The sequence below is a fragment of the Cyprinodon variegatus genome, unplaced genomic scaffold, assembly GCF_000732505.1.
Source record: "Cyprinodon variegatus isolate N-32 unplaced genomic scaffold, C_variegatus-1.0 Scaffold1377, whole genome shotgun sequence".
NCBI classification, from domain to species: Eukaryota; Metazoa; Chordata; class Actinopteri; order Cyprinodontiformes; family Cyprinodontidae; genus Cyprinodon; species Cyprinodon variegatus.
This window is the reverse complement of record NW_015151830.1, coordinates 60976-85897: the sequence shown is the minus strand read 5'-3', so window position 1 is coordinate 85897 and position 24922 is coordinate 60976. Positions and strand designations below refer to the sequence as shown.

General features: G+C 37.8%; 4 protein-coding genes across 5 annotated transcripts in view; all 4 read left to right on the top strand.

Annotated features, from left to right (window-relative positions):
- Positions 1–2232, top strand: part of nckipsd (NCK interacting protein with SH3 domain) — a 13724-nt gene extending 11492 nt beyond the window's left edge. For both annotated transcript variants that reach the window (XM_015402622.1, XM_015402620.1), the window contains exon 13: positions 881–2232. In XM_015402622.1, the coding sequence (XP_015258108.1) occupies positions 881–1105 (225 nt within the window). In that variant the 3' untranslated portion in view covers positions 1106–2232. The remainder of the gene's footprint in view (positions 1–880) is intronic.
- A 366-nt stretch (positions 2233–2598) lies between these two features.
- LOC107103101 (mitochondrial carnitine/acylcarnitine carrier protein-like) lies at positions 2599–9238 on the top strand. Its single transcript, XM_015402626.1, has 9 exons — positions 2599–2717; positions 2820–2940; positions 5225–5317; positions 5385–5512; positions 5593–5683; positions 5787–5904; positions 8113–8185; positions 8264–8373; positions 9219–9238. The coding sequence occupies exons 2-9, from the start codon at positions 2836–2838 to the stop codon at positions 9236–9238; spliced, it is 738 nt and encodes a 245-aa protein (XP_015258112.1). The 5' UTR covers positions 2599–2717; positions 2820–2835.
- Positions 9239–9446: 208 nt separating this feature from the next.
- LOC107103104 (mitochondrial carnitine/acylcarnitine carrier protein) lies at positions 9447–14366 on the top strand. The gene is made up of 8 exons (XM_015402630.1): positions 9447–9547; positions 9615–9742; positions 9823–9913; positions 10017–10134; positions 12343–12415; positions 12494–12603; positions 13121–13245; positions 13784–14366. Exons 2-8 carry the CDS (start codon positions 9639–9641, stop codon positions 13844–13846), a joined length of 684 nt encoding a protein of 227 aa, XP_015258116.1. The 5' UTR covers positions 9447–9547; positions 9615–9638; the 3' UTR covers positions 13847–14366.
- A 2466-nt stretch (positions 14367–16832) lies between these two features.
- Positions 16833–24022, top strand: prkar2a (protein kinase, cAMP-dependent, regulatory subunit type II alpha). Its single transcript, XM_015402631.1, has 10 exons — positions 16833–17492; positions 17577–17609; positions 18456–18595; positions 19207–19313; positions 19402–19555; positions 19650–19751; positions 19836–19910; positions 19990–20055; positions 20167–20305; positions 23546–24022. Exons 1-10 carry the CDS (start codon positions 17240–17242, stop codon positions 23668–23670), a joined length of 1194 nt encoding a protein of 397 aa, XP_015258117.1. The 5' UTR covers positions 16833–17239; the 3' UTR covers positions 23671–24022.
- Positions 24023–24922: the final 900 nt, after the last annotated feature.

Genomic DNA, 24922 nt, shown 5'->3' with positions numbered 1-24922 from the left:
AAAAAAACCATTGATGATTCCTAAGTTTATGCGAAAATACTTTAAACTAATGTGACAAAAGTTTGCGTTTCTGAAATGTGCAGCATCCTGTTACATCTGAAGAAACATTTCACAAAAAGAACATCATGCTGAAACATAGTGGTAGGAGTGTGATGATCCAGGGCTGCTTTCCTGCTTCAGGACTAGAAGGACTAGCCTCAGTTGCTGAAACAATAATAAACAACAATCCCAATGAAACCAACTTTAAATAACCTCTGATTGGCCTCAAATAAATGTGTTGTTTTTTTCTTTTGTAATTTGACTCAGTGGTTAGTGTTTTAACAGCCTGCAGTGATGCTGATTTATGACAATTCTACAAACAGGAATATGTCTAAATTCTTTCAGGGCAATAAAACCTATTGGAAGCTTAAAGCTTGATGCCAGTTTTTGCTGCTAATGGAGGCACAACCAAAAGCTTTTTTGTTTAAGGGATATGTTTATGTAAATTATGTTACTGCTGGTATGTATGATTTGCATCCCTGTTGTTTTTAGTGACCACTTCAATGTTTGTATCTGTTCCAGATGACAGCAGTGGTCTGATTTTTATTTGATTTTTTTCATTAAATTCTAATTTTCTATATTTGCCAACAACTGCAATAGTTCCACCTTTTAGTAAAAAATCTTACACTAGGCAACTTATTCTAAGTATGTTTGTTTAAATCAATTAAATTTGTAAATATGTATTTGCTTTCAGACAAAGAATAAAAGATGTTGGTCTTTCTAACTCAGGCGTATTTACATCTGTATATGTTACTAATGCTTATTAAGAACACATCCCTTTCAAAGACTGAATAAGATAAATGTTTTATTTTTTTTTAATCTTCCTTGAACTTTCCCACAGCTGAGGATGGAGTACCTCTCCCTCATGCACTCCATAATACGCTCTACGGACTACCTGGAACACCAGCACCGGCTGTCTGACCTGCAGGGGTCACTGAAGCGGATTCTCAGGGAGGAGGAAGATCCAGGAGAGGACGAAGGAAGCGCCACAGCAAAACAGATGGATAAGCTAATTGTGCAGCAGATCTTCAAGGAGTTTCCACAGATCTGTGACAACCAGAACTGACCATATCCGTGTTATGCACATTCACACGCTGTAGTTTAGTTCCTGTCTGCTGTGGGGGGGGGCTTCCAAAAAAGATGGTTCTGCACCAGCCGAGGACAACAAAAGCAGACTCTCCAGGGCTTCACAGTTCAAGTTGCCACACTTCTTAAGCAGTTAGCTCAAATAATAAAGACAGTTCTTTTATCTTTTAAAAAACTTTAAAGTACAGAAGAGTTCTCTTTTATTTCTTTAATATAGTTAGCCTAAATTAATAGCAAGCAGCTCCTAAAGATAATTTTAAGCAATAAAAACTAAGTTTCGCATGAACTACCTACATTTGCTATGTCAGATTAACTGCATCTTAAAGCGGAATTTTATTCTAACCAAACTAACTTAAACCAAATAGATTTCAGAGAAAATATAAAGAGCCAAATCTGTAGTTTGTATCAGTGCCATTATTTCAACTTGGAGACAAATGTTTTGCAAGCTTCCCTTTGTAGAGGACCCAAACTACTGAGTGTAACGGAGAGTATTATTTTCTTAAATGGTAACTGCACTCTTACCCCTAACTTCCTGTGCCATGAAACATCTCATTAAATAATACTTAAAGCAAGCTGAGCAAGTTTACTTCCTTAAAAAGCACCTCTACAGAACTGTAGTTGGGTTTGCTGCTTCTGCTGCTTTGAATTCTCTGCTGTATCCGTTTCCTTCTTCTACAGTTGTTTTTTTAAATCCCATCTACTAATAATAATTTCTGTTTTCCCTAAATGCAATGCTTTGTATGACATTTAGAACTCGCAAACAGCTGAATTGCAGCTGTATTGTTGTACTGTACTTGTTTGAATTATAATCTTTTGTTCCTGCTGAAAAAAAGATGCATATAGAGGGAAGGCATTTTTATGTTTTTTTCATTTTCTCACTTTAGTGTTGTGACTGATTATCCCGCTCTTAACATATAACTGTTGACGGTTCTGTTCCAATAGAAACTCCTCTCCTCTTACCTGAAGATCCATGTCTGTTTTTCTTTGACTAATTGTGTATTTGTTTACAGTATGTGTAAAGTGTATGTTTGAGTGAAACATATTCATGATTGGCATTGTCTGCTAATATGCTGCACCTGTGTAATAAAACTAATAAAGTATATTTTAACAGAGATATTGCTTCAGTTGATGGTGTGGAGCAATCATGTAATATCTAAAGCTGTTGCACTCTGAGCACAGCAAAGCTGGTTAACTACTGCTAACTATATGAATTAGCATTATATATGGGTAATAAATAGAAAAATATAGTTGGTAAGTTATGTCCAACCCATCATGTAAGTTGTATTTTAAAGAGTCACTACTTCTAGTGATTATTATCATTGATAATTCAGGCTTTTTTTATTTTCTTAATTGTATACAATATATGTAAAATTTTATACAGCATTAACTGATTAATATGAAATGATATTAAATATAACAATAAAAAAAACGTACAGCTTTAAGTTTCCACTCGGACTATATAGATGGTCGTACCGCTGAATGATTGTGTCACGGTAAAATCAGTCCGGGTAGAAGTGGGTTAAAGGTCCTTTAGACTGCAGTGACAGCAGCAGCAGCTCTCCGGAGGATCTCTCGGTGGAAAAGCAGAGAAGGTTAGAAGTTGTTTGGTTTCTACTGACCTGTTTTTCCTGTGTAGTATCGTGTCCCTATTTAGCTCACTAATATTTGTTTATTTTTGTTCCTCTGTCTTGCAGAGTGCGGGAAGCAAAAATGGCCAAACAACAGCAGCCGATCAGCCCGCTGAAGAACTTCTTCGCCGGAGGTTTCGGAGGGGTTTGCCTGGTTTTCGCCGGACATCCACTGGACACCATCAAGGTAAATATCGCTGAATGTTGTGTCTGGGTTTTCCTCTGCCCTGATCGGGGAAACAGTCAACAGAATGCATCCGGGTTCAGCTGACAATTTGAGTTTATAAAATACAGCCTGCAGTGTTAAGTGTGTTGTGTCACTGTTGCTGGATACCTTTGACCCAGATATAGGAAGTCACGTGATCACTGCAGCTCAGGTAAATAGCTCACCTTATTACCCCAATGATCAGAGAAACACCTAAATGAAGACTGAGACCTCAGACAGTCTCATTCATTTACTAACAAAGTGGTCATCCTACTTTTTAACTTCTTAGGGTGTCAGACTTCCTCTTAACATTTGAAAGTGGTCTTCATCAGTTCTACACACTTTGTGACTGTGTCTTCTTTGGATTTAGCTGCTTGATCATCTTTTAGTCTGATGGACCCCCCCCCCCCCAAAAAAAAAAAAAAAAAAGTATCTTGGGCTAATTAATGCACCTCATTCCTTTACAGAATGGAAACCGCAAAGACCAGACCTGACACAAGCATCGTTCTTCACCTTCACATTTCAGTGAATAGCTATTTCGACATCAAATCACTGTTGTCGTAACATTAATTGTTTCAAAGAATTAAAGTGAATGAAAACTGTGACACAGTTGCAAACGCACATAAGATCTCCTTAGCCTCAAAGTACGATACCCTCTCACCAGGCTCATATCTACATATTTCTGTTAATGCAATTAGTTTTATTATGTACCTCTGAATAAACAAAAGCTTTTTAACAGTTCTTTAGTAGGGCTGGGTATTTTGACCAAAGTCCTGAATCGTTTAGATTTCGATTCATACAGTTCTGAATGGATTCATTTCGATTCGATCTGTTTTTACAATAATGAAAGTGGTTCAGCTGTGTTTCAAAATACTTATGTATTTTATTTTTTCCTGTCATATTAAAAACAAAGTGCAAACTTGTAAATCAGACAGTTTTAACTGCAGATGTGAACAAAACTGTCTCATAAGTGCAAACTTGTTTGTGAAAAGTGAAAAAGTGAAGCCTCACTCGAGCAAGCAGTAGTGACACAGCAGACATTCATGAACTGCATTTAATTCACTGCACAAACCATATTTGCAGCGTTGTCTATAACAACTACAGGGTGTTTTCTGGTCAGCCCCCATTTGTTAATGTCTTCAATCAACCTATTGGCTATATTTGCAGCTGTCTGGCTTAAAGTCATCTTGAGTGCATTTTTCCTGCTCATTTGAACGTGAACATCACGCGGGTCACTATAAAACTATTCAATCTCATTCTCTAGACATCGATTTTGCAAAAATTTAAAGGAATCTATTAAAAATCGATTTTTTTTTCTTTCCTTTTTTTTTTTTTTTTACACAGCCCTATTCTTTAACAAGATGAACAGATCGAAGTCTTATCTAAAGATATAATTAAACCAATTCAATGCAACCTGATCATTTCATTGTACATCACACGTTAAATCCAGGTTATGTTAAGACATGTCAAACTTGGTTTATAATGTTAAGCATCTCAGTGAGCTTGGCTGATTTCATTCAGTTCCTTAAAGATGATTTAATAGAGAAGACGAATAACCCCTGGAAGAGCCTTCAGTTCTTCAAAGTTGGATTGCTTTTATCTCCAGAGCTGCCTTAATCCTCAATCCCATAGATTGTTGCTGCTGCTAAGACTCATCAGACCAGGCAATGTTTTTCCCAGACTTCCTATCTGGCCTTTTCTGTGCTGAGCTGAAAAAAGGCAGCATTTGCTCTGCTGCTGTACCTCATCTGCTTGAAGGTTCAACGTGCCGAGCATTCAGAGACAACCAATTTGATTGAAATAAGTGGCTTATTAAGCTACCGAAGCCTTTCAGTTATATTGAACCACAGAAGTAGACGCCACTCTTCTTCTGTGGCATAAACAGGCCTTTTCTGTCAATGTAATCTCTGCCAGTCACATATTTAATTTTGTGGACTGTTCCCTCTAAGCCTAGGGATAGATCAGCAGTCTGATCCAGTGTTCAGTGACTTTTTTTTTTTAATCTCCCCTATTCTCATGCTCACATCCAGATGGCCGTAAACGCAAGTAACTGGCTGTTTCACTGCTTGTGACGTACCTGATATAGTGGTTTGTGAATGTATTTTAATTGCATGCAAAATGCCATTTTTTGGTCAGTTTCTGCATATGTACAGAAAGGAGTGTATTCATGTTCTTCTCCAGATGCTCCCTGATGTCACTGCCTATCTGATTCCTCTAATGATCTTATCATTTCTGATAAGAATAAAACGTTGCTCTTTCCCTTCAGGTGCGCCTACAGACTCAACCAAAACCCAAACCTGGAGAGAGCCTTCTGTATGCTGGAACCATCGACTGTTTTAAAAAGACCTTGGCCAAAGAGGTGAGCAGACATCTTTCAGGAGTTCATCGTTATCTTTCCTCTCTTCTTACAATGATGTTTCTTACAGGGTGTAAAAGGACTGTATAGAGGGATGGCGGCCCCAATAATAGGAGTTACGCCCATGTTTGCTGTCTGTTTCTTTGGATTTGGACTCGGCAAGAAGCTACAGCAGAAGACACCTGATGATATCCTTACGTAGGTGACAGTTTACTCCAGGGGGTTGTCTTTATGCCTCGGCTTAGGACTTTTCCTCAGCTTTCTCTTCTGGTCTTCAGGTATCCACAGCTGTTTGCTGCTGGGATGTTATCAGGCATTTTCACCACAGCTATCATGGCTCCTGGAGAGCGCATCAAATGTCTCCTACAGGTTCGTTCCTGTTTTAAAAAACTCAATTTAAAATTTGAGCTAGATATGAGATTGCAGGAACTTGATTTGGATAGAAAATGTTTTCTTTTGTGTGTATGTTCAGATTCAGGCCTCAACTGGAGAGGTGAAGTATGCAGGGCCGATGGACTGCGTGAAACAGCTGTACAGAGAGGCTGGGATCAGAGGAGTCTACAAAGGAACAGCTTTGACTCTCATGAGAGGTTTGTCTTCACTTTGAGTTTGTACGGACGTTTATGAGCGGATTAAAGAAATGAAGGTAAATTGGTGAAAAGTTAAGCTAGCTAGAGATCTGAAACGGGGAGTGTCCTTCCTCTGCGGGCGAGGTCCTGAATCCTATCTCTGCTTATCTGCAAACACAGGCTTAACCGGCTCCTTTCTTTACTGGCTGGGAAGCTTGTTTTAGAAGATGAGAGAAGGAATCATCTGCCACATAGAAAAAGATCGATCTGTTTAGGTTTCTGCAGATGAACCAGTTGATGATCAGGGTTCCTTTTCTGTGTTGAACATTAGCATTATTGCATTAGTAACATCAAAGCTATTATTCAATTATTTATTATGTCCCACTTCACACCAGAGGTCATTTCTTTACAGAGTGCATTAAGTTTAACTGTACAGTCAGATTGGTTAAAGGTTTTATCTATGGCTACAACTAACGATTATTTTGTAAATCAATTAATCTGTCAATTATTTTTTCGATTAATCAATTAATAATCAGATAGTAAATGAATACTTGAAGTAAACTTTTTGCGAAATTTGACCAAGTGAAAATAAAACTTTTCCACTTCAGGAGTTCTGGATAGAGCATATTGACAGACCAAAAAGATTTTTATCTTAAATGCAAAATGTTGAGTTTTTTTATGTTGATAAAATAATAATAATGTAATAATGTTGATATACCGGTCTAAGTGGGTCGCTCTGTCAGCTAAAGGTACTTTTTAGAGTCTCTAAAGTCCATTTAACGATTAATCGATTACTAAATGAGTTGAAAATTATTTGAATAATCTATTTAATCCGATTAATTGTTTCAGCCCTAGTTTTATCTTATAAATGTTTTTACAGGAAGAAACCTCCAGCAAGAAGACAAACAGACACAGCAAAGGAACATAGAAGCATTGATATGTAAAAACTTTGTATGTTAGAGAAGCTGATAATTAACTAGCTCCATTGGGGGTTCTGTCTAGGAAAGCCTATAATGTTTCTGTCAGTGTAAAAATCCTCAGTGTGCAGTTTATCTTTGGACCGTTTGAGGCCTCTTATCTTTATCGGCCACTTTGAAGAAGAACAGCAACTACAACTGTAGAGTTTCATCGATTGCATAACTAATTTATTGGGAGTTGTTGGCAGAGATTCCAGCTGTTGCTATCATACAGATGTATCTCAATAAACTGGTAATCCAGTCATTTCATACACATAGTTAAACTCACTTATGTTGTAGATTCATTGCACAAAAAGTGATGTGTTTGAATAGTTCATTATTGTTTGTCTTGATTATAATAGCATAGAGCTTTGTGACTGCAGATGAAAATTAGCCTGTATGACTTAATGGCATATTGACATGTTAAACCCTGTGACTGAACGTGCATTGTCCCATTTCAAATAAAGGAAAGAAAGCAAGCTAATAAAAGTTCAGCTTAGTAAAATAGCTAAATATAATATTAGAACAGTTAAAAAGCAGGTTCATATCAGGCTCCAAATCAATCATAGGGAAGAATCCTAGTGATGTACAATAGTCCAACAAACAATGATTTCCTACCCCTAGGAGGGTTGGTCAGAAAGATCATTGCTAAAGGATTGTCAGTTCTGCTGACTTTATGCAGCTTTTAATGGGAAATTAAGTGGAAGGGGAACGTGTTGGAAAAGGTGTGCGATGTGGACTGCATGCATGAATATAAAACTAAACAACATGGCTGCATTGCATGGAAGAGCGCGGTCTGTGGCTCTGCAGAAGTATTCAGAACACCAAGTTGCTTTAGTACCAACCCTCTGTTTTTCTGCATAGTTGGTGTCTCTTATCTTCCTCCATAGATTACCTGTGTGGGATAGATGAGGCCATTTCTACGTCCATTGGAAAACCGCAACATGATGGTCACTAAACCAAGTGGTACCTTGATCAGTGTAGATCAGCTGCAAAGTCCTGCTAGAAAATTTTATCAGCATGTAAAATAAAGCCTCAGTTTCCGATCCGTCAGAAAATCATGTTGGACGAGGTCATGGCGTTTGCCGCTCCTTGAAAGTCAATGGAAATGATCACACTTGACTGACTCCAATTTCTGAGAAACTTAATTTTGAGTTCATGCAATTTGTAACCATAAACATCAACAATAAATGCTTTACATGAGTCGCTGTAATTTGTCTGTGTAAAATGACTTTCACTTTTTGAATTGATTTGGGTTTTTGTTTCTCATTAGATGTTCCAGCGAGTGGAATGTACTTCATGTCTTATGAGTGGCTGAAGAACCTCCTCACACCAGCAGGAAAAAGGTGAGGATTTCCTGATTCCTGGTTTTCATGTCGCTAATTGTCCTCTGATTATAATGACATGGCATCTTCCCTCCGCAGCCCCAGCGAGCTCAGCATTCCCAGCGTGCTGTTTGCTGGAGGAATGGCCGGCATCTTCAACTGGGCCGTTGCAATCCCACCCGACGTTCTCAAGTCCCGCTTCCAAACAGGTTTGTTGTCTAAAACATGATGTAAAGCCACCCTTTTCCAGGAGAAACATTTTCTCGTGGGGGAATGACTTAGTCAAACGGGATCAGTAGAAGGCTTCAGTGGAATTTTCCCTCTTTTTTTTTTTTTTTTTTTTTTNCTTTTTTTTTTTTTTTTACACAGCCCTATTCTTTAACAAGATGAACAGATCGAAGTCTTATCTAAAGATATAATTAAACCAATTCAATGCAACCTGATCATTTCATTGTACATCACACGTTAAATCCAGGTTATGTTAAGACATGTCAAACTTGGTTTATAATGTTAAGCATCTCAGTGAGCTTGGCTGATTTCATTCAGTTCCTTAAAGATGATTTAATAGAGAAGACGAATAACCCCTGGAAGAGCCTTCAGTTCTTCAAAGTTGGATTGCTTTTATCTCCAGAGCTGCCTTAATCCTCAATCCCATAGATTGTTGCTGCTGCTAAGACTCATCAGACCAGGCAATGTTTTTCCCAGACTTCCTATTTGGCCTTTTCTGTGCTGAGCTGAATTAGGCAGCATTTGCTCTGCTGCTGTACCTCATCTGCTTGAAGGTTCAACGAGCCGAGCATTCAGAGACAACCAATTTGATTGAAATAAGTGGCTTATTAAGCTACCGAAGCCTTTCAGTTATATTGAACCACAGAAGTAGACGCCACTCTTCTTCTGTGGCATAAACAGGCCTTTTCTGTCAATGTAATCTCTGCCAGTCACATATTTAATTTTGTGGAACGTTCCCTCTAAACCTTGGGATAGATCAGCTGTCTGATCCAGTGTTCAGTGACTTTTTTTTTTTAATCTCCCCTATTCTCATGCTCACATCCAGATGGCCGTAAACGCAAGTAACTGGCTGTTTGACTGCTTGTGACGTACCTGATAAAGTGGTTTGTGAATGTATTTTAATTGCATGCAAAATGCCATTTTTTGGTCAGTTTCTGCATATGTACAGAAAGGAGTGTATTCATGTTCTTCTCCAGATGCTCCCTGATGTCACTGCCTATCTGATTCCTCTAATGATCTTATCATTTCTGATAAGAATAAAACGTTGCTCTTTCCCTTCAGGTGCGCCTACAGACTCAACCAAAACCCAAACCTGGAGAGAGCCTTCTGTATGCTGGAACCATCGACTGTTTTAAAAAGACCTTGGCCAAAGAGGTGAGCAGACATCTTTCAGGAGTTCATCGTTATCTTTCCTCTCTTCTTACAATGATGTTTCTTACAGGGTGTAAAAGGACTGTATAGAGGGATGGCGGCCCCAATAATAGGAGTTACGCCCATGTTTGCTGTCTGTTTCTTTGGATTTGGACTCGGCAAGAAGCTACAGCAGAAGACACCTGATGATATCCTTACGTAGGTGACAGTTTACTCCAGGGGGTTGTCTTTATGCCTCGGCTTAGGACTTTTCCTCAGCTTTCTCTTCTGGTCTTCAGGTATCCACAGCTGTTTGCTGCTGGGATGTTATCAGGCATTTTCACCACAGCTATCATGGCTCCTGGAGAGCGCATCAAATGTCTCCTACAGGTTCGTTCCTGTTTTAAAAAACTCAATTTAAAATTTGAGCTAGATATGAGATTGCAGGAACTTGATTTGGATAGAAAATGTTTTCTTTTGTGTGTATGTTCAGATTCAGGCCTCAACTGGAGAGGTGAAGTATGCAGGGCCGATGGACTGCGTGAAACAGCTGTACAGAGAGGCTGGGATCAGAGGAGTCTACAAAGGAACAGCTTTGACTCTCATGAGAGGTTTGTCTTCACTTTGAGTTTGTACGGACGTTTATGAGCGGATTAAAGAAATGAAGGTAAATTGGTGAAAAGTTAAGCTAGCTAGAGATCTGAAACGGGGAGTGTCCTTCCTCTGCGGGCGAGGTCCTGAATCCTATCTCTGCTTATCTGCAAACACAGGCTTAACCGGCTCCTTTCTTTACTGGCTGGGAAGCTTGTTTTAGAAGATGAGAGAAGGAATCATCTGCCACATAGAAAAAGATCGATCTGTTTAGGTTTCTGCAGATGAACCAGATGATGATCAGGGTTCCTTTTCTGTGTTGAACATTAGCATTATTGCATTAGTAACATCAAAGCTATTATTCAATTATTTATTATGTCCCACTTCACACCAGAGGTCATTTCTTTACAGAGTGCATTAAGTTTAACTGTACAGTCAGATTGGTTAAAGGTTTTATCTATGGCTACAACTAACGATTATTTTGTAAATCAATTAATCTGTCAATTATTTTTTCGATTAATCAATTAATAATCAGATAGTAAATGAATACTTGAAGTAAACTTTTTGCGAAATTTGACCAAGTGAAAATAAAACTTTTCCACTTCAGGAGTTCTGGATAGAGCATATTGACAGACCAAAAAGATTTTTATCTTAAATGCAAAATGTTGAGTTTTTTTATGTTGATAAAATAATAATAATGTAATAATGTTGATATACCGGTCTAAGTGGGTCGCTCTGTCAGCTAAAGGTACTTTTTAGAGTCTCTAAAGTCCATTTAACGATTAATCGATTACTAAATGAGTTGAAAATTATTTGAATAATCTATTTAATCCGATTAATTGTTTCAGCCCTAGTTTTATCTTATAAATGTTTTTACAGGAAGAAACCTCCAGCAAGAAGACAAACAGACACAGCAAAGGAACATAGAAGCATTGATATGTAAAAACTTTGTATGTTAGAGAAGCTGATAATTAACTAGCTCCATTGGGGGTTCTGTCTAGGAAAGCCTATAATGTTTCTGTCAGTGTAAAAATCCTCAGTGTGCAGTTTATCTTTGGACCGTTTGAGGCCTCTTATCTTTATCGGCCACTTTGAAGAAGAACAGCAACTACAACTGTAGAGTTTCATCGATTGCATAACTAATTTATTGGGAGTTGTTGGCAGAGATTCCAGCTGTTGCTATCATACAGATGTATCTCAATAAACTGGTAATCCAGTCATTTCATACACATGGTTAAACTCACTTATGTTGTAGATTCATTGCACAAAAAGTGATGTGTTTGAATAGTTCATTATTGTTTGTCTTGATTATAATAGCATAGAGCTTTGTGACTGCAGATGAAAATTAGCCTGTATGACTTAATGGCATATTGACATGTTAAACCCTGTGACTGAACGTGCATTGTCCCATTTCAAATAAAGGAAAGAAAGCAAGCTAATAAAAGTTCAGCTTAGTAAAATAGCTAAATATAATATTAGAACAGTTAAAAAGCAGGTTCATATCAGGCTCCAAATCAATCATAGGGAAGAATCCTAGTGATGTACAATAGTCCAACAAACAATGATTTCCTACCCCTAGGAGGGTTGGTCAGAAAGATCCTTCCTAAAGGACAGTCAGTTCTGCTGACTTTATGCAGCTTTTAATGGGAAATTAAGTGGAAGGGGAACGTGTTGGAAAAGGTGTGCGATGTGGACTGCATGCATGAATATAAAACTAAACAACATGGCTGCATTGCATGGAAGAGCGCGGTCTGTGGCTCTGCAGAAGTATTCAGAACACCAAGTTGCTTTAGTACCAACCCTCTGTTTTTCTGCATAGTTGGTGTCTCTTATCTTCCTCCATAGATTACCTGTGTGGGATAGATGAGGCCATTTCTACGTCCATTGGAAAACCGCAACATGATGGTCACTAAACCAAGTGGTACCTTGATCAGTGTAGATCAGCTGCAAAGTCCTGCTAGAAAATTTTATCAGCATGTAAAATAAAGCCTCAGTTTCCGATCCGTCAGAAAATCATGTTGGACGAGGTCATGGCGTTTGCCGCTCCTTGAAAGTCAATGGAAATGATCACACTTGACTGACTCCAATTTCTGAGAAACTTAATTTTGAGTTCATGCAATTTGTAACCATAAACATCAACAATAAATGCTTTACATGAGTCGCTGTAATTTGTCTGTGTAAAATTACTTTCACTTTTTGAATTGATTTGGGTTTTTGTTTCTCATTAGATGTTCCAGCGAGTGGAATGTACTTCATGTCTTATGAGTGGCTGAAGAACCTCCTCACACCAGCAGGAAAAAGGTGAGGATTTCCTGATTCCTGGTTTTCATGTCGCTAATTGTCCTCTGATTATAATGACATGGCATCTTCCCTCCGCAGCCCCAGCGAGCTCAGCATTCCCAGCGTGCTGTTTGCTGGAGGAATGGCCGGCATCTTCAACTGGGCCGTTGCAATCCCACCCGACGTTCTCAAGTCCCGCTTCCAAACAGGTTTGTTGTCTAAAACATGATGTAAAGCCACCCTTTTCCAGGAGAAACATTTTCTCGTGGGGGATTGACTTACACAGTCAAATAGGATCAGTAGAAGGCTTCTGTGGAATGTTCCCTCTTTTTTTTTATCTGTTTAAGTTTTTAAAAAAAAATTATAAATGATGACTTTTATTGCACTTTTAACTGTACCTATGCATTATTTGTATTTTATTTTTTGTTTATTTTGAACTTTAGCAAATTTATAAGAAATGTGAGCAATGCTCCTTGTTTGCTCCTCTTAGCTTTATATCAACAGCTGGACAACTGAAGGTTGAATTTAATCCGGTGTCCCAACAGGACAGATGTCACAGATGCATCTAAATCAATCAGTCTACAGCGTTTCTAAATATTTTTTCCACTCATTCTCTTGGTTAATGTTCCCTGTTGTCTTTTATTTCCACTTCTGTGTGTAAAAGCTGCCTGTCAGGATTCTAACATGCCGTCATCCTGAACCTCGTTTTTTTCCTCTGCCTGTCAGCTCCTGAAGGAAAGTATCCCAACGGTTTTCGAGACGTTCTGCGGGAGCTGATCCGGGAGGAGGGCATCACCTCTCTGTACAAAGGCTTCAACGCCGTCATGCTTAGAGCTTTTCCTGCGAATGCGGTGAGTGTCCATCATTTGTTCCTCAGCTCAGTGATGAGAGGGAGGTGAACACCTGTAGATGAGGCAGATATGATCATGTAAGCAGTTTGGTCATTTACATATCGGCTAATAAGGTCGATGTGTCTCAAAGGTGCATTTAATCCAAATTTGGTTTGTAGGACCCATAAGCATTAAGAGGCTTAGCATTTCACAATGTGTTTTTAAAAAAAAGTAAAACACATTATTATGCATATTTCCCAAGGGAAAACTGATCTTGATATTACATATAAACACATTTGTTAGTTACAGATGCCGGCCGTTTTGCTCCCTTTACAGTTAATATCTTTGAGCAAGTAAAAAGCTGCGAGTTATATATGTCAGTATTTTCAAAAAAGCTGAAGCAGTTCTTTAAGTCTTAGATGATGCTTCTGCATTAAATAAAATAATTTCTAAAGTTTTTTTAGATGTGAGCAGTGATTTTAGTTAATTAAATGTAACGGATTATTGTTGTCAGATGTTAGTTGTTCTAATCAAGCTGTGTCTTCATTCTCGTTTGCAGGCCTGCTTCTTAGGATTTGAACTGGCCATGAAGTTTCTGAACTGGTTAGCTCCGAACCTGTGACATAGCCTCGAAGCAGTGCCGTCTGGAGAATACCAGGAATAATAGCTCCTTTATACAGGGAGAATCATGTGAAATGAAGAGATTTTTATCAGTTTTCCACAAATATACTTGATTGTTTTTGTTGGAACAGTAGAGGGGTGGTGCAGCGCTGCTGAGAGCTCAGAGATGCTGGGGGGGATTCTGTAACGATGCCACCTCACACACAAACACAAAGACAGTCCGAATGTTCTCGCTCCTTATAGACTTTATTCTTTTATTTTTGGAGTTTGTTTTTTTTTTTACTAGAAAAGGAGTGAAACGAACATGTGGTGCCTTACCTTTTAACTGCTAACAGAGGAACATTTCAGGTGCATTTTAAGTCTTTGTGAGCAGCCGGCTCCTTCAAACTGTCCTCCTGGAAACGTCTCTCTCACTCAGTGAAAACCTCACACCGTCTGTCTAATTTGTAAATGTTAAGGCAACGTGAATGATTTAATGATGTTATGTAAATGTCAGCATGAAAATTTAAAACCGATTCATCTTTAACATCTATTGTGTTGCTGTTTTTTTTGTGTTATTTTTCTTATATACACTTCTCTCCTTCTTTGCAAACAGGGAGATTTACAGTAAAAAAAAAAAATCACCTCTCCAGCCTTTATTAGATGGACTCTCTCCATGACTACATGAGTATAGTAAATGCAAAATATGTTTAAAAAAAAAAGTAAAATACTTCTATTGAAGCAGAGTAATACTTACAAAAAAGTCTAATAAAAGAAACCAGGGTAATAGCTTTTACAGATTTTCTACAGGGGTTTTATAAGTAACAAATTCAATGATTCATAATCTTATTTAGGCTCCACAGACTCCAAAATGTTCCCATTTTTTTCCAGGCATTAGTACAATGCTTCACACACAACTCTAATTCCCAAACGAGTCAAATGGGATGATTAATTGGGTGGACGTGGTGTGGACAGTCGCACATAATTATAAACAGCTGCATCTTCCTTCCAGTCCAGGATCTATCTACCCCTCTGAGAAACAACAGGCTTTATTTAGAAGGTGCCGACTGACAGGTCGGATGTTAAACAGTCACTCTGAAGGCCCCACCGCTATGTTGCTCAGTTATATAAAGTTCCCTGGAAAGGTGTTTAAGTAGATACACATTAATGGAAGCAGTTAGGCCTGCACTCAGCCATGGCTGTGTGATGCACTTGAATGTTACTTCCCCTGTCACCCTGAATTTGCTTAAGGCATGGCTGGACAGGACAGGGCCATATTCCATTCTAGGATTTAAAGAGGTCTGTTTAAAAGGGTTTAAAAAAAATAATTCAATAATAACACAGAATCTTTATTCTGCAACCAATGAATGATTCAGGTCCTTCATATGCTTCACAAAGCTGGACATGATTTATCCAACCTTACACTGACTGAGGTGTTTCCATGATGTAACAGAAATACTTATGAACTGTGATATATTTTGAAATTGCCACCACATCATGTTGAGTTTAAAAAAGAATTCGAAATCCCGGGTCCCTTCTGCTGAAATGCTATCATACCCAGAGGTTCACTCAGACCAGTAGTAAGGGGGAGCATCGTCATCTGCCAGATGTTAGGGACTTTGATTAGGCTAACAGGATTTTAAAATCTTTGAATAATTTACTGAAATGTTTTAATATGCGTTTCATACCTTCTATTTTTAATAGACACCTTCTAGAACAACTAGAGGACATCAATGAGTTTAGCAGCCAGATGTCCATTTTGGCCACTGACCAGGGGGGCTACCCTCTCTAGGTCTATGTTATTTTTGGGTATAACTAAAAAAAATTAAGCTTTACAGGCAGACTTAAAAGTGCTAATATTTTCTAAAATGTTTAACCTTTATTGAATAAAAAATTATTGAGCGTTATCAGGAACTTATCACACAGTTAACCCAAGATTAGCATTATTGGACCTGGTAAACAGCTGGGAATTAAATTCAATTCAGGTGATTTCTATAGCACCAAGTCACTACATGTGTCATCTCATGGCAATTTACAGAGACAATTCAATAGATCATACAGTCAGATTGGATTAAAGTTTTCTAGCTAAGGAAAACCAGCTGATTGCTGTGTGGAAGGAAAGCAGACGAGATCTATTTAGTGGCTGGCAGGACTTAAACTTGTAGCTTTTACCTTTAAGGCCAAGGAGTTAAATATCCTGATTTTCAGACTCCAATAATGGAGTGCTTAATTGATTTTTTCACACTGTTATTTTGAAAGGTAATGTGTGTAGTAGTTCTAGTATTCTAGGGACCACATTTCTCTTTATTCGATCAATCCTTCCTAAAGTACCCATGACAAAGAAAGATCACCTTCTAAGATGTCGTTTAACTTGTGCGAGTCTCTTAAACTTATGCAGCTCTTTGATATTTGCTGATGTCCAGGTAAGTAAGATAAGGTTAAGGCATATGCAAGTTTATTTGTATATCACAATTTCACAAAAAGGCAATTTGTGTGCTTTACATGAATTGAATAGTAAAATGCAAGGAAAATAAAAGCAGAATAAAAGCAATTACAGATAAAAACACGATAGTAAAGTAAATGAAACAGTTGGATCACAAACTTTAATTATACCTCAGTAAACAGTTTTACCAGTCAAAGGAGGCTCTAAACAAATGGGTTTTTAATTTTGACTTAAAAGTGAAGCCAAAATGTTGCCACATGAAAAGAAAATTACTCATTTTTAAAATTACTTTTGTAACCTGGAATTCTACCAAACTAAGACCAATAATTGACAAACGGATGGTAATAGACTCTCTCGGTCAGTAATAAAAAACAAATCTTCATCCGCATAAAGCCAACATTAAATGTTAATTGTCTCCCAGTAAAACACTGGCCGTTATTTGATGGCTTCCAATAGTTTTACTAATGGTTTCAATTTCAGCACAAAAAACAATGGTGAGCGTTATAAGCATCCTCCTGTTTACTGCTATTCAAGGCAAAAGAGCTGGACAGAGAGGTATTTACAGGAAGTCTATCAATAGGGGATCTGCACAGAAATTCAGTCCATTTAATGAAAATTGGGCCTGAACCAAAACTAGTGAGAAATTAGATTTATCTTCATATGTCAGATTACCAGTTAAAATTCTTCTTTGCCAAAACATCAACTTCAGACATATAATCCATTGGATGGCCTTTAATTACAGATGATGTGGGCAGTGCTGGTCAATAGTTCTCGGCAGGCTGTGCTAAATAAAGAAATCAATAAAAAGCAGAGATTTAGAGGATGGGGAGCAGTCTGTGTGCTCCGTGCTGATGGTGAAACTGATAAAACCGACATGTTCCAGGCTTTTAGGTTGGGCTATGTCATGAGATGAACTTGTAGAAATAGCTTTTTTGTTCCAGTCAGCCTCAGACCATCCGATCCTCTCCAACAATGAGTAATATAGAGATCCCAGCTGGTTTGAAGGAGCTGCTGCAGGGCTACACGGTGGAGGTTCTCCGTCACAGGCCTGCTAACTTGTTGGAGTTTGCTGTGCAGCATTTCACACGAATCCTGGAGAATCAAAGGAACGAGCAGCAAGCCAAGAAGCACAACAGCAATCCCTCAGGGAAGGATGTCACTTTTGAAACGGTGTCAAACAACTCAAAGGAAAACGATGAAGAAGAGGAGGTGAAAGAGGCTCCCAGTGAGTGTTAAGTCGTAATCAAATAGGCTGTGACTGTGTAAAAAAGTTGGAAATTTAAAACGTTAATCTCTTGCCTTCTTTCAGAGTCCAGGAGCAGTAGGAGTCGCAGGGTCGCAGGTCAGTGAATAGCAAAAATGTTTGATTGATATAAATGAATTTTAACAATCCACATTTGATTTATTTTTTTTATTAACCTTTAGTGCTGAAGCAACAGCCTAAAACTGTGTATTTTGGAGTTAATTAAATTTTTTTTAAGTCTTTCCAAAATCTCTATTCACAATTTACACCTGTTAATACATTATAAATTGGTTACTTATTTTTTTAATTGTCCTACAACCCACTTATAATGTCACTTTTAATTGTTTTCCACTCAGTGATGTTTTTACTAACTGAAAAACTAGCATTTTATATGTAAAACTGTATATTTCATATGGGATCTATATACTAGACTTTGAAGAGATAAGATATAAAGATTAAATCCATTTGAAACTGCTATAAGTGGCAAATCTTTAATCTTTTATAAAAGAAATGGAAAAATGTGTTTGTGTATAATATTTCTTGGGTAAAGATGTTTTTGAAAATTACTTTGCATAAAAAATTCTTGTCACTGATATTTTACTCTCCCAGACAACATTAATACCTTCCAAAATACAAATTAGCCCCAAAATATTTGTCTCTTTATCCTGGACAAAAATGTATTTCTGCAATTAGTAATAGATCTCATGGAATAATAAAATGATATTTAATATGCATTTGTCTTCTTTTTCCCTCCTGTCACTTATTGTTTATGCTGGTTGCATCTGGGATCAAAGTAGACATGTTTCATTTCTAAAATATGAATCCATGTAATATGACCTTGTATGAATTTTTATTTTTATTTTGACGTAAAGGTCAAAAAAGGCTTTTTTTTAACAAAAAGGAGCACAAAATGAATGTTACAATAACAGCTCTGCTCTGCCTCAGTTTGTGCAGAGGCTTATGACCCTGACGATGAATCAGATGATAACAGTCAGCCTCAGGTTGTGAATCCCAAAACAGACGAGCAGCGTCGACGGCTTCAGGATGCATGCAAAGATATTCTGCTGTTTAAGACTCTGGAAAAGGTAAAAAACAGTTGAAATCTACATCTACATGAGGTATAAAACTTGTATGATGTACATGATGATGATGACTGACCTGTGGATTCACACACACGCATTAGGCAGAACAGAATGTAATTAAGCTGTTGTTTAAACAGTTTATCATGAAACCTCCCTTAGCAGCATGCATTCTGCAAATTACCACAATGTTTTTATTGAACACTAAAGATGCATAGGCAAAACCAATATAACGCAGAGGTTCAAATGTGACTTTTTTTCTCTTAAACATCACAAATAACATTAGCTCAGTGTGAAGAAAATCTAAAGTCTGTTCTTCAAATATTTGGGACAGATCAACATATTAGAGTCTTGGCTCTAATCTTTCTTCTTGCTCAATGATAAATAATCGGTAATATATCTTTACAAATTTGTATTATCTGCAAGAATGACTAAAAAAAAGGTCACTCCAAAACATGCTAAAATGAACATCATTGAACTCACAATGGAGAAATCCATATATAGCATTTAAAAATAAAGAGGAATATGAAATCTATTAGGCACCGTCTTTATTTCATCAAACACTTTTTGTGCTTGAAAATAAAACTCAAAGGAATTTGTTGCCTATTTTCACACAGGAACAGTTTTCTGAGGTTCTGGACGCCATGTTTGAGGTTCAGGTCAAACCTCAAGACCACATCATCGACCAGGGAGACGATGGGGATAACTTCTACGTCATAGACAAGTAGATTACAGTTTTAAAAACCCAGCATATGTTTAATTAGAATACATCTGTGTTTGGCGTTAAAATGATTAATGTTCTGTCATTTTAGAGGTGTGTATGATATCTTTGTGGCAAAGGATGGAGTGAGTGTGTGTGTGGGAAAGTATAACAACAAGGGCAGCTTTGGGGAACTAGCCCTTATGTATAACACGCCGCGAGCTGCCACGATCGTAGCAACAGAGGAGGGCACTCTATGGGGCCTGGTGAGTGAACTACACTGCTTTTGATTTGTTTTTGCTTTTTTGGTTTCTTTTTGCTAATCTAAACCAACCAGAAGGTCCTTTTGTGTCCTGTCAGGATCGGGCCACATTTCACCGACTGATTGTGAAAAACAACGCAAAGAAGAGGAGGCTGTATGAGGCCTTCATAGAGTGTGTGCCTCTTCTCAACTGTCTTGAGGTTTGTTATTTAGAAACAGGCCTTATGCAAACAAATGCACCACAAAGATGCACTAACATCATCAGACGTTTTCCTCTGCTCTAGCTCTCTGAGAGGATGAAGATAGTTGATGTTTTAGGAGTACGAACATTTAATGATGGCGATCGCATTATAGCACAGGTAAGCAGCTTTAAATCTGTCACTTTTAGATAATTTTTATGTTTTTATATTAATTACAGAATAGTGTCTGTCGCTGCAGGGTGACAGAGCTGAATGTTTCTACATTGTGGAAACAGGGGAGGTGAAGATACTGATCAAAACCAAAGTAAATTTAGTGTAATAATCATATCATGAACATACTGTTTTTTTCCCCCAGTCTCCTAATTACAAACCGATCTGCCCTCTGACCAGTTTTTTTCTCCTCTTTCTGCTGCAGACAAAGGTGAACCAGCAGGATAACACAGAGGTGGAAGTGGCTCGTTGCTCCAGAGGGCAGTATTTTGGAGAGCTGGCGTTGGTCAACAATAAACCCCGTGCAGCCTCTGTCTACGCCGTTGGAGAGACCAAATGTTTAGGTTTGTTGAACTCCTACCATTTTCATAATTTGCCAGGAACCCTGAGTAGTTAAAACTTGTAACCTTTTTTTTAAGTGAACAATCTGGATAATCAGCAATAATCGGTGTCTATAAGATTTACTTTGAGCAAAAATAGTTATATATTTTATATATCAGCTTATTATATTTAGATGTTTCCTAATCTCTCAATAGATGCTTGCATTGTTTTGTATCTTTAATAAACTGACAGAGGTAAGAAGCCTTTGTCATTTGTTTTTGTCCATATTAAAGGTGACAACTATAAGTTTAACTCCTCCCAGCCACTAGGTGGTGAAATTTTCTACTCTGTTTTACCGGCATTTTTCAGGTCTGCTAATGCTAATGCTTACCTGTCTAGAAGAACAGCTTGTTGTTCATGTAACCACATCCTCTTTGCTTCCTTAATTTGGAAACATTTATTAAAATATTTTGTAATCTTGACCCTAATTCAGCTTCTATTTTTTTTATATAAACTATATATTTTTTCAATAAAGTTTATACTTTTATTCTGCACTACTCTAAACCTTCTGTTGGATAATATATTATTTTCAAAATGAAGGGTTTTGATGAACGGTTGTAGCTTCAACCTTTAATTCGTATAGTCCTCTAAGTATATTTTAAACCTTAAATTTACTACACAGTGTGTGTCATTTGGATAAGGATTAGCAACTTTACTTGTCAAGGCAAATTGACAAGTAAAGCCACACTATGGCAGCCCACTGCTCCCAAAGGGTTAAATGCAGAGGAAAATTATCCCATGTGAGATAAATAAAATTCAAATATATAAATATATAATTATAAATATTATCCAAGGGTATCTAAAAAAGCTGTCTGCGCCACCTCAGCTGACTCCTCTCGATGAAGCAGCTCTACTCCAAGCCTCTCCTGTATGACCGAGCACCTCATCCTATCTCAGAGGGAGTGTCAAGCCACCCTGCTTAAAAAGCTAATTTCAGCCATTTGTATCTCTGGATCGCATTCTTCATGACCATTGGTGAGGGTAGGAATGCAGACCAACCAGTAAATTGTGAGCTTTGCCGTTTCAACCAGCTCTCTTTCTGCATTATAGCAACAGCTGTGTCGATCCGTCTATAGATTTCCTGCTCCATTCGCCCTTAGCTCTAAGACCACAGGATAAATGAGCGCCTCCACTTGAGGCAGGAACTGTCCTCCAACCTGAAGGGGACAAGCCTCCTTTATCCATCTGAGAACCATTGCCTCGGACCTGGAAGACCTGATTCTGGTCCCGTCCCCATCGTACTTGGCTGTTATCCTCTCCAGTGCCTGCTGTAGGTCTTGGCATAAGGGAACAGGTGGGAGGAAGCCAGAGTACCCGGTGAGAACCCATGCATGCTTAGGGAGAACATGCAAACTCCATGCAGAAAGACCCCGGGCCGGGAATCAACCTTCTTGCTGCAAGGCAGCTGTGCTACCCACTGCCCCACTGAGCAGCCATCACCTAGCAAACAATTGAAGCGATATACTCAGGATGAATTTTGTGGATACTAGGTAGCAACTAGTATCCAGCTCAACCCAGACACCAATTGCAACTCTACATAAGGTGAAAAAAGTAAAAAAAAGTTAAAAAAAAAACATGTCAAGCATGAGAGCGCGCTACGAGAACGAACAGAAGATTTATGCAGTTCTGCGTTTTTGCCACAGGTAGCAGTATCATTAGAAAATTCTGTCATGCCTCTTTAATGCCAGCAATGCTGACCAAAGTCCTGCTCTGTTTCTACAGAGACCAGATAGCCCCTAGTCAAGAGAACCCTCCTCCAAAAAGGGCACTACAAGGGACACTGTCCTCTCACTGAAAGTTAAGCAGCTGTTTGAAGTATTGAATCAGGACAGCTGAATACAAATAAAACCCATCCAATTTTTACCTATAATTGTATTTTAAATCACATTGTGATGGTTTATCATTAATGGGTTTTAATCTCCCAAAGGCAATTTTGATTGAATCTGCGATTATTCTTGTGTTTGCATTTCATCTCTGACAGCGACCCTTTTTGTTCATCAGTCACAGAGCATATGTTGAAACTGAACTTCATCCATTAAACTGGGAGGGGCAAACATCCTACTGTCCGAAAAATCAATGTGTTTTAACACCCAGCAAGGTCAAAATCTAGCACAGAGACTCCTGTGTGTCCAGACTGAACAATTTTACAGCAATGCAGGAATTCCTTTGGCTACTTGTCTCAAAAACAGGGAAGCAAAGAAAAAGAAAAAACTTCTTACACTGGTCCAGCTAAAGAGGGTTATGAAAATATATCGAGAGAAATTTTGTCACTGGGATGAACCTGTATTAACTAAATTAACAAAGCAGTAATAAATGGAAGTTCAGTCATTTCTGTCACTCATTTTAGGTCACTCATTTTATTTCACAGTAAAATATTCTAAAAATACTTTAGAGGCTCAGAAAATGAGAATATTAAGCATGATTAATAAAAAAGGTATTTTGAAGAGAGATAGGCCTTCTTTCACATTAATTACTACATCAAGGCGCTTAGCATGGAGGTTATCAGCCTGTGGATGACTGTGTGTACTGAACTTAAGAAATGCAGTTGACCAAAACCAGAACATGACAGCAACTCAAATCCACCCTAACTACAAAAAGTTTAGACAAGAAGGAACATGACGTTTCTAGCTGACGCGTAGGATTCGCACATGGCTATATGTACTCTGACTCTAGCCTCACTCCTCAACACTCCTCTAAAGGCTTATTTTTTTCCCTTTAACATATTTTTAATCACGTTTTTTTCTTCCACTCAACCTTCCATGAATATGCTTGGATACAACACTCTGTAGGCAACAAGTTTCATTACATAGGACCCTTCTTTATTTCCTATACCGGAGTAGAGACTATTAATGACCAGATTCCAGCCAGCAGTTGTCTCTATGATTGTGCAGCCTACTGACCCAGACTGAGAGACCACTGAGACGCTGAGGAAACCTCTGTGTTGTTAGTTAATTAGCAGATTAGTTTGTGAGATGATTTTTCGTTCACAAGCATCAAAAGGAAAAAAAGGCTTTGTAATTAAACTTGTATTTGATTTTCCCTTTCTTATTAATTAAAAATAACAATTGAAGTTTGTGATGCAATTTAAAATATTGGAAAGATGTTCTCATTTAACTCGTCATTTTATGTATTTGTTTTTGGTAACAGCTTATAAAGTTGTCAATCACACAAATATCTAAAGATGAATCCCATTTTGCTTTCAGTGATTGACATCCAGGCGTTTGAGCGCCTTTTGGGGCCCTGCATGGACATCATGAAGAGGAACATCTCCCAGTACGAGGACCAGCTGGTGGCACTGTTTGGCTCCAGTGATGATTTAAAACTCTAGTATGCTGCACTTAAACCAGCATGTTAATAAGAACATGTTTCTCATCCTTTTGAGGTGCTTTTAACACACAAACCATTTGCCTATTATACTGACGTTTAGAAAGTGTGGTGTCTGATGCCCTCATTCAAAATACAAATATGAATCCAAGCTTTAGATCATTACAAAAATGACAAAGGCCTGACCATCTGTCTGAACATTACATTATAATAATCTGGATTTTATCTTAATTTTAACATTTGTTATTTTTTCTCGAATGTTTTTAATAGGAATCATCTTGTTCATGTATGTTCTGAAATAATTTCCCTTGTTTTGTTCACATTCAGCTTTTACAATTTACATTTATTAATGTACATATACTACACACACATATATATTTTTTGGTGTGGGTGTGTGTGTAAATACTATGATACTATGATTTTTATTTAAGGTCATTGCTGTCTTTCAACACATCCAAGAGGTCCCTAGTCCTGTCATGGAGTTACTTTGCCTCAACTCTTAGATGCATTTCTTCACAAAAATAATGATCTCAAATGAAAACATGTTAGTGGGTCACTGTAGAGTTGAATGAACTGCTGATGGATGAATTCACCTACTGGATTCAGGTCTGCAGGTGCAGGGAGGCATTTTAATGCTGGGGGGCCATAGTTCTCAATGTACAGTGTTTCCCAACCTTTTTTGACTTGTGTTCCCCTTTAGGCCTTTTGTTTTAGTACCCCTCTCAGTCAAAAGTATTCATGATTGTCCAAAAGTGAAACATACGATTACTGATTAAAAAATAAAAACTATTTTACTTAATCTTTTAATCTGAGTATTTAATTCTTCGGCATGTTATGCTTTCCATCTAAAAATAAATAAATAAATAAATAAATAAATAAATATGATGCTTGAAAGTTATTAAGGAATCAAAATAAATCCTAAATAAAATCATACTATAAACCTGTATTTATAAAACTGGGGCTCCCTTTACTCACATTTAAACGTGATGAATTGAGAACAAAATACAGAACAAAAATCATAGTCAGACTTTGTCTTCATCAAGAGAGCTGAGCTGCTTTGATGAGCTCTGATGAGGTCCAGAAAAACAGCTGATACCAGATTGTTCTCTAGTCTGTTCCAAAAAAAAATTAAAAGCAATCCACTGGACTTTGTTTCCAAGTTTGAAGACGTTTCGCTTCCCATCCAGGAAGCTTTTTCAATTCAAAATGTCAAAAATAGCGTTGACTTCGAGGCTTTATACAGTAGCCCAGCAAAG

Bases quoted from the DNA above. Each gene is read 5' to 3' on its own strand.
- prkar2a (XM_015402631.1), top strand. From the start codon at position 17,240: ATGAGTAATATAGAGATCCCAGCTGGTTTGAAGGAGCTGCTGCAGGGC. The intron at 19,314-19,401 runs GTAGATTACAGT...CTGTCATTTTAG, and splicing joins AACTTCTACGTCATAGACAA to AGGTGTGTATGATATCTTTG. The intron at 20,056-20,166 runs GTAAATTTAGTG...TTTCTGCTGCAG, and splicing joins AGATACTGATCAAAACCAAA to ACAAAGGTGAACCAGCAGGA.
- LOC107103104 (XM_015402630.1), top strand. From the start codon at position 9,639: ATGGCGGCCCCAATAATAGGAGTTACGCCCATGTTTGCTGTCTGTTTC. The intron at 12,416-12,493 runs GTGAGGATTTCC...TTCCCTCCGCAG, and splicing joins CTCACACCAGCAGGAAAAAG to CCCCAGCGAGCTCAGCATTC. The intron at 13,246-13,783 runs GTGAGTGTCCAT...TCTCGTTTGCAG, and splicing joins GAGCTTTTCCTGCGAATGCG to GCCTGCTTCTTAGGATTTGA.
- LOC107103101 (XM_015402626.1), top strand. From the start codon at position 2,836: ATGGCCAAACAACAGCAGCCGATCAGCCCGCTGAAGAACTTCTTCGCC. The intron at 5,513-5,592 runs GTAGGTGACAGT...TCTGGTCTTCAG, and splicing joins ACACCTGATGATATCCTTAC to GTATCCACAGCTGTTTGCTG. The intron at 5,684-5,786 runs GTTCGTTCCTGT...GTGTATGTTCAG, and splicing joins GCATCAAATGTCTCCTACAG to ATTCAGGCCTCAACTGGAGA.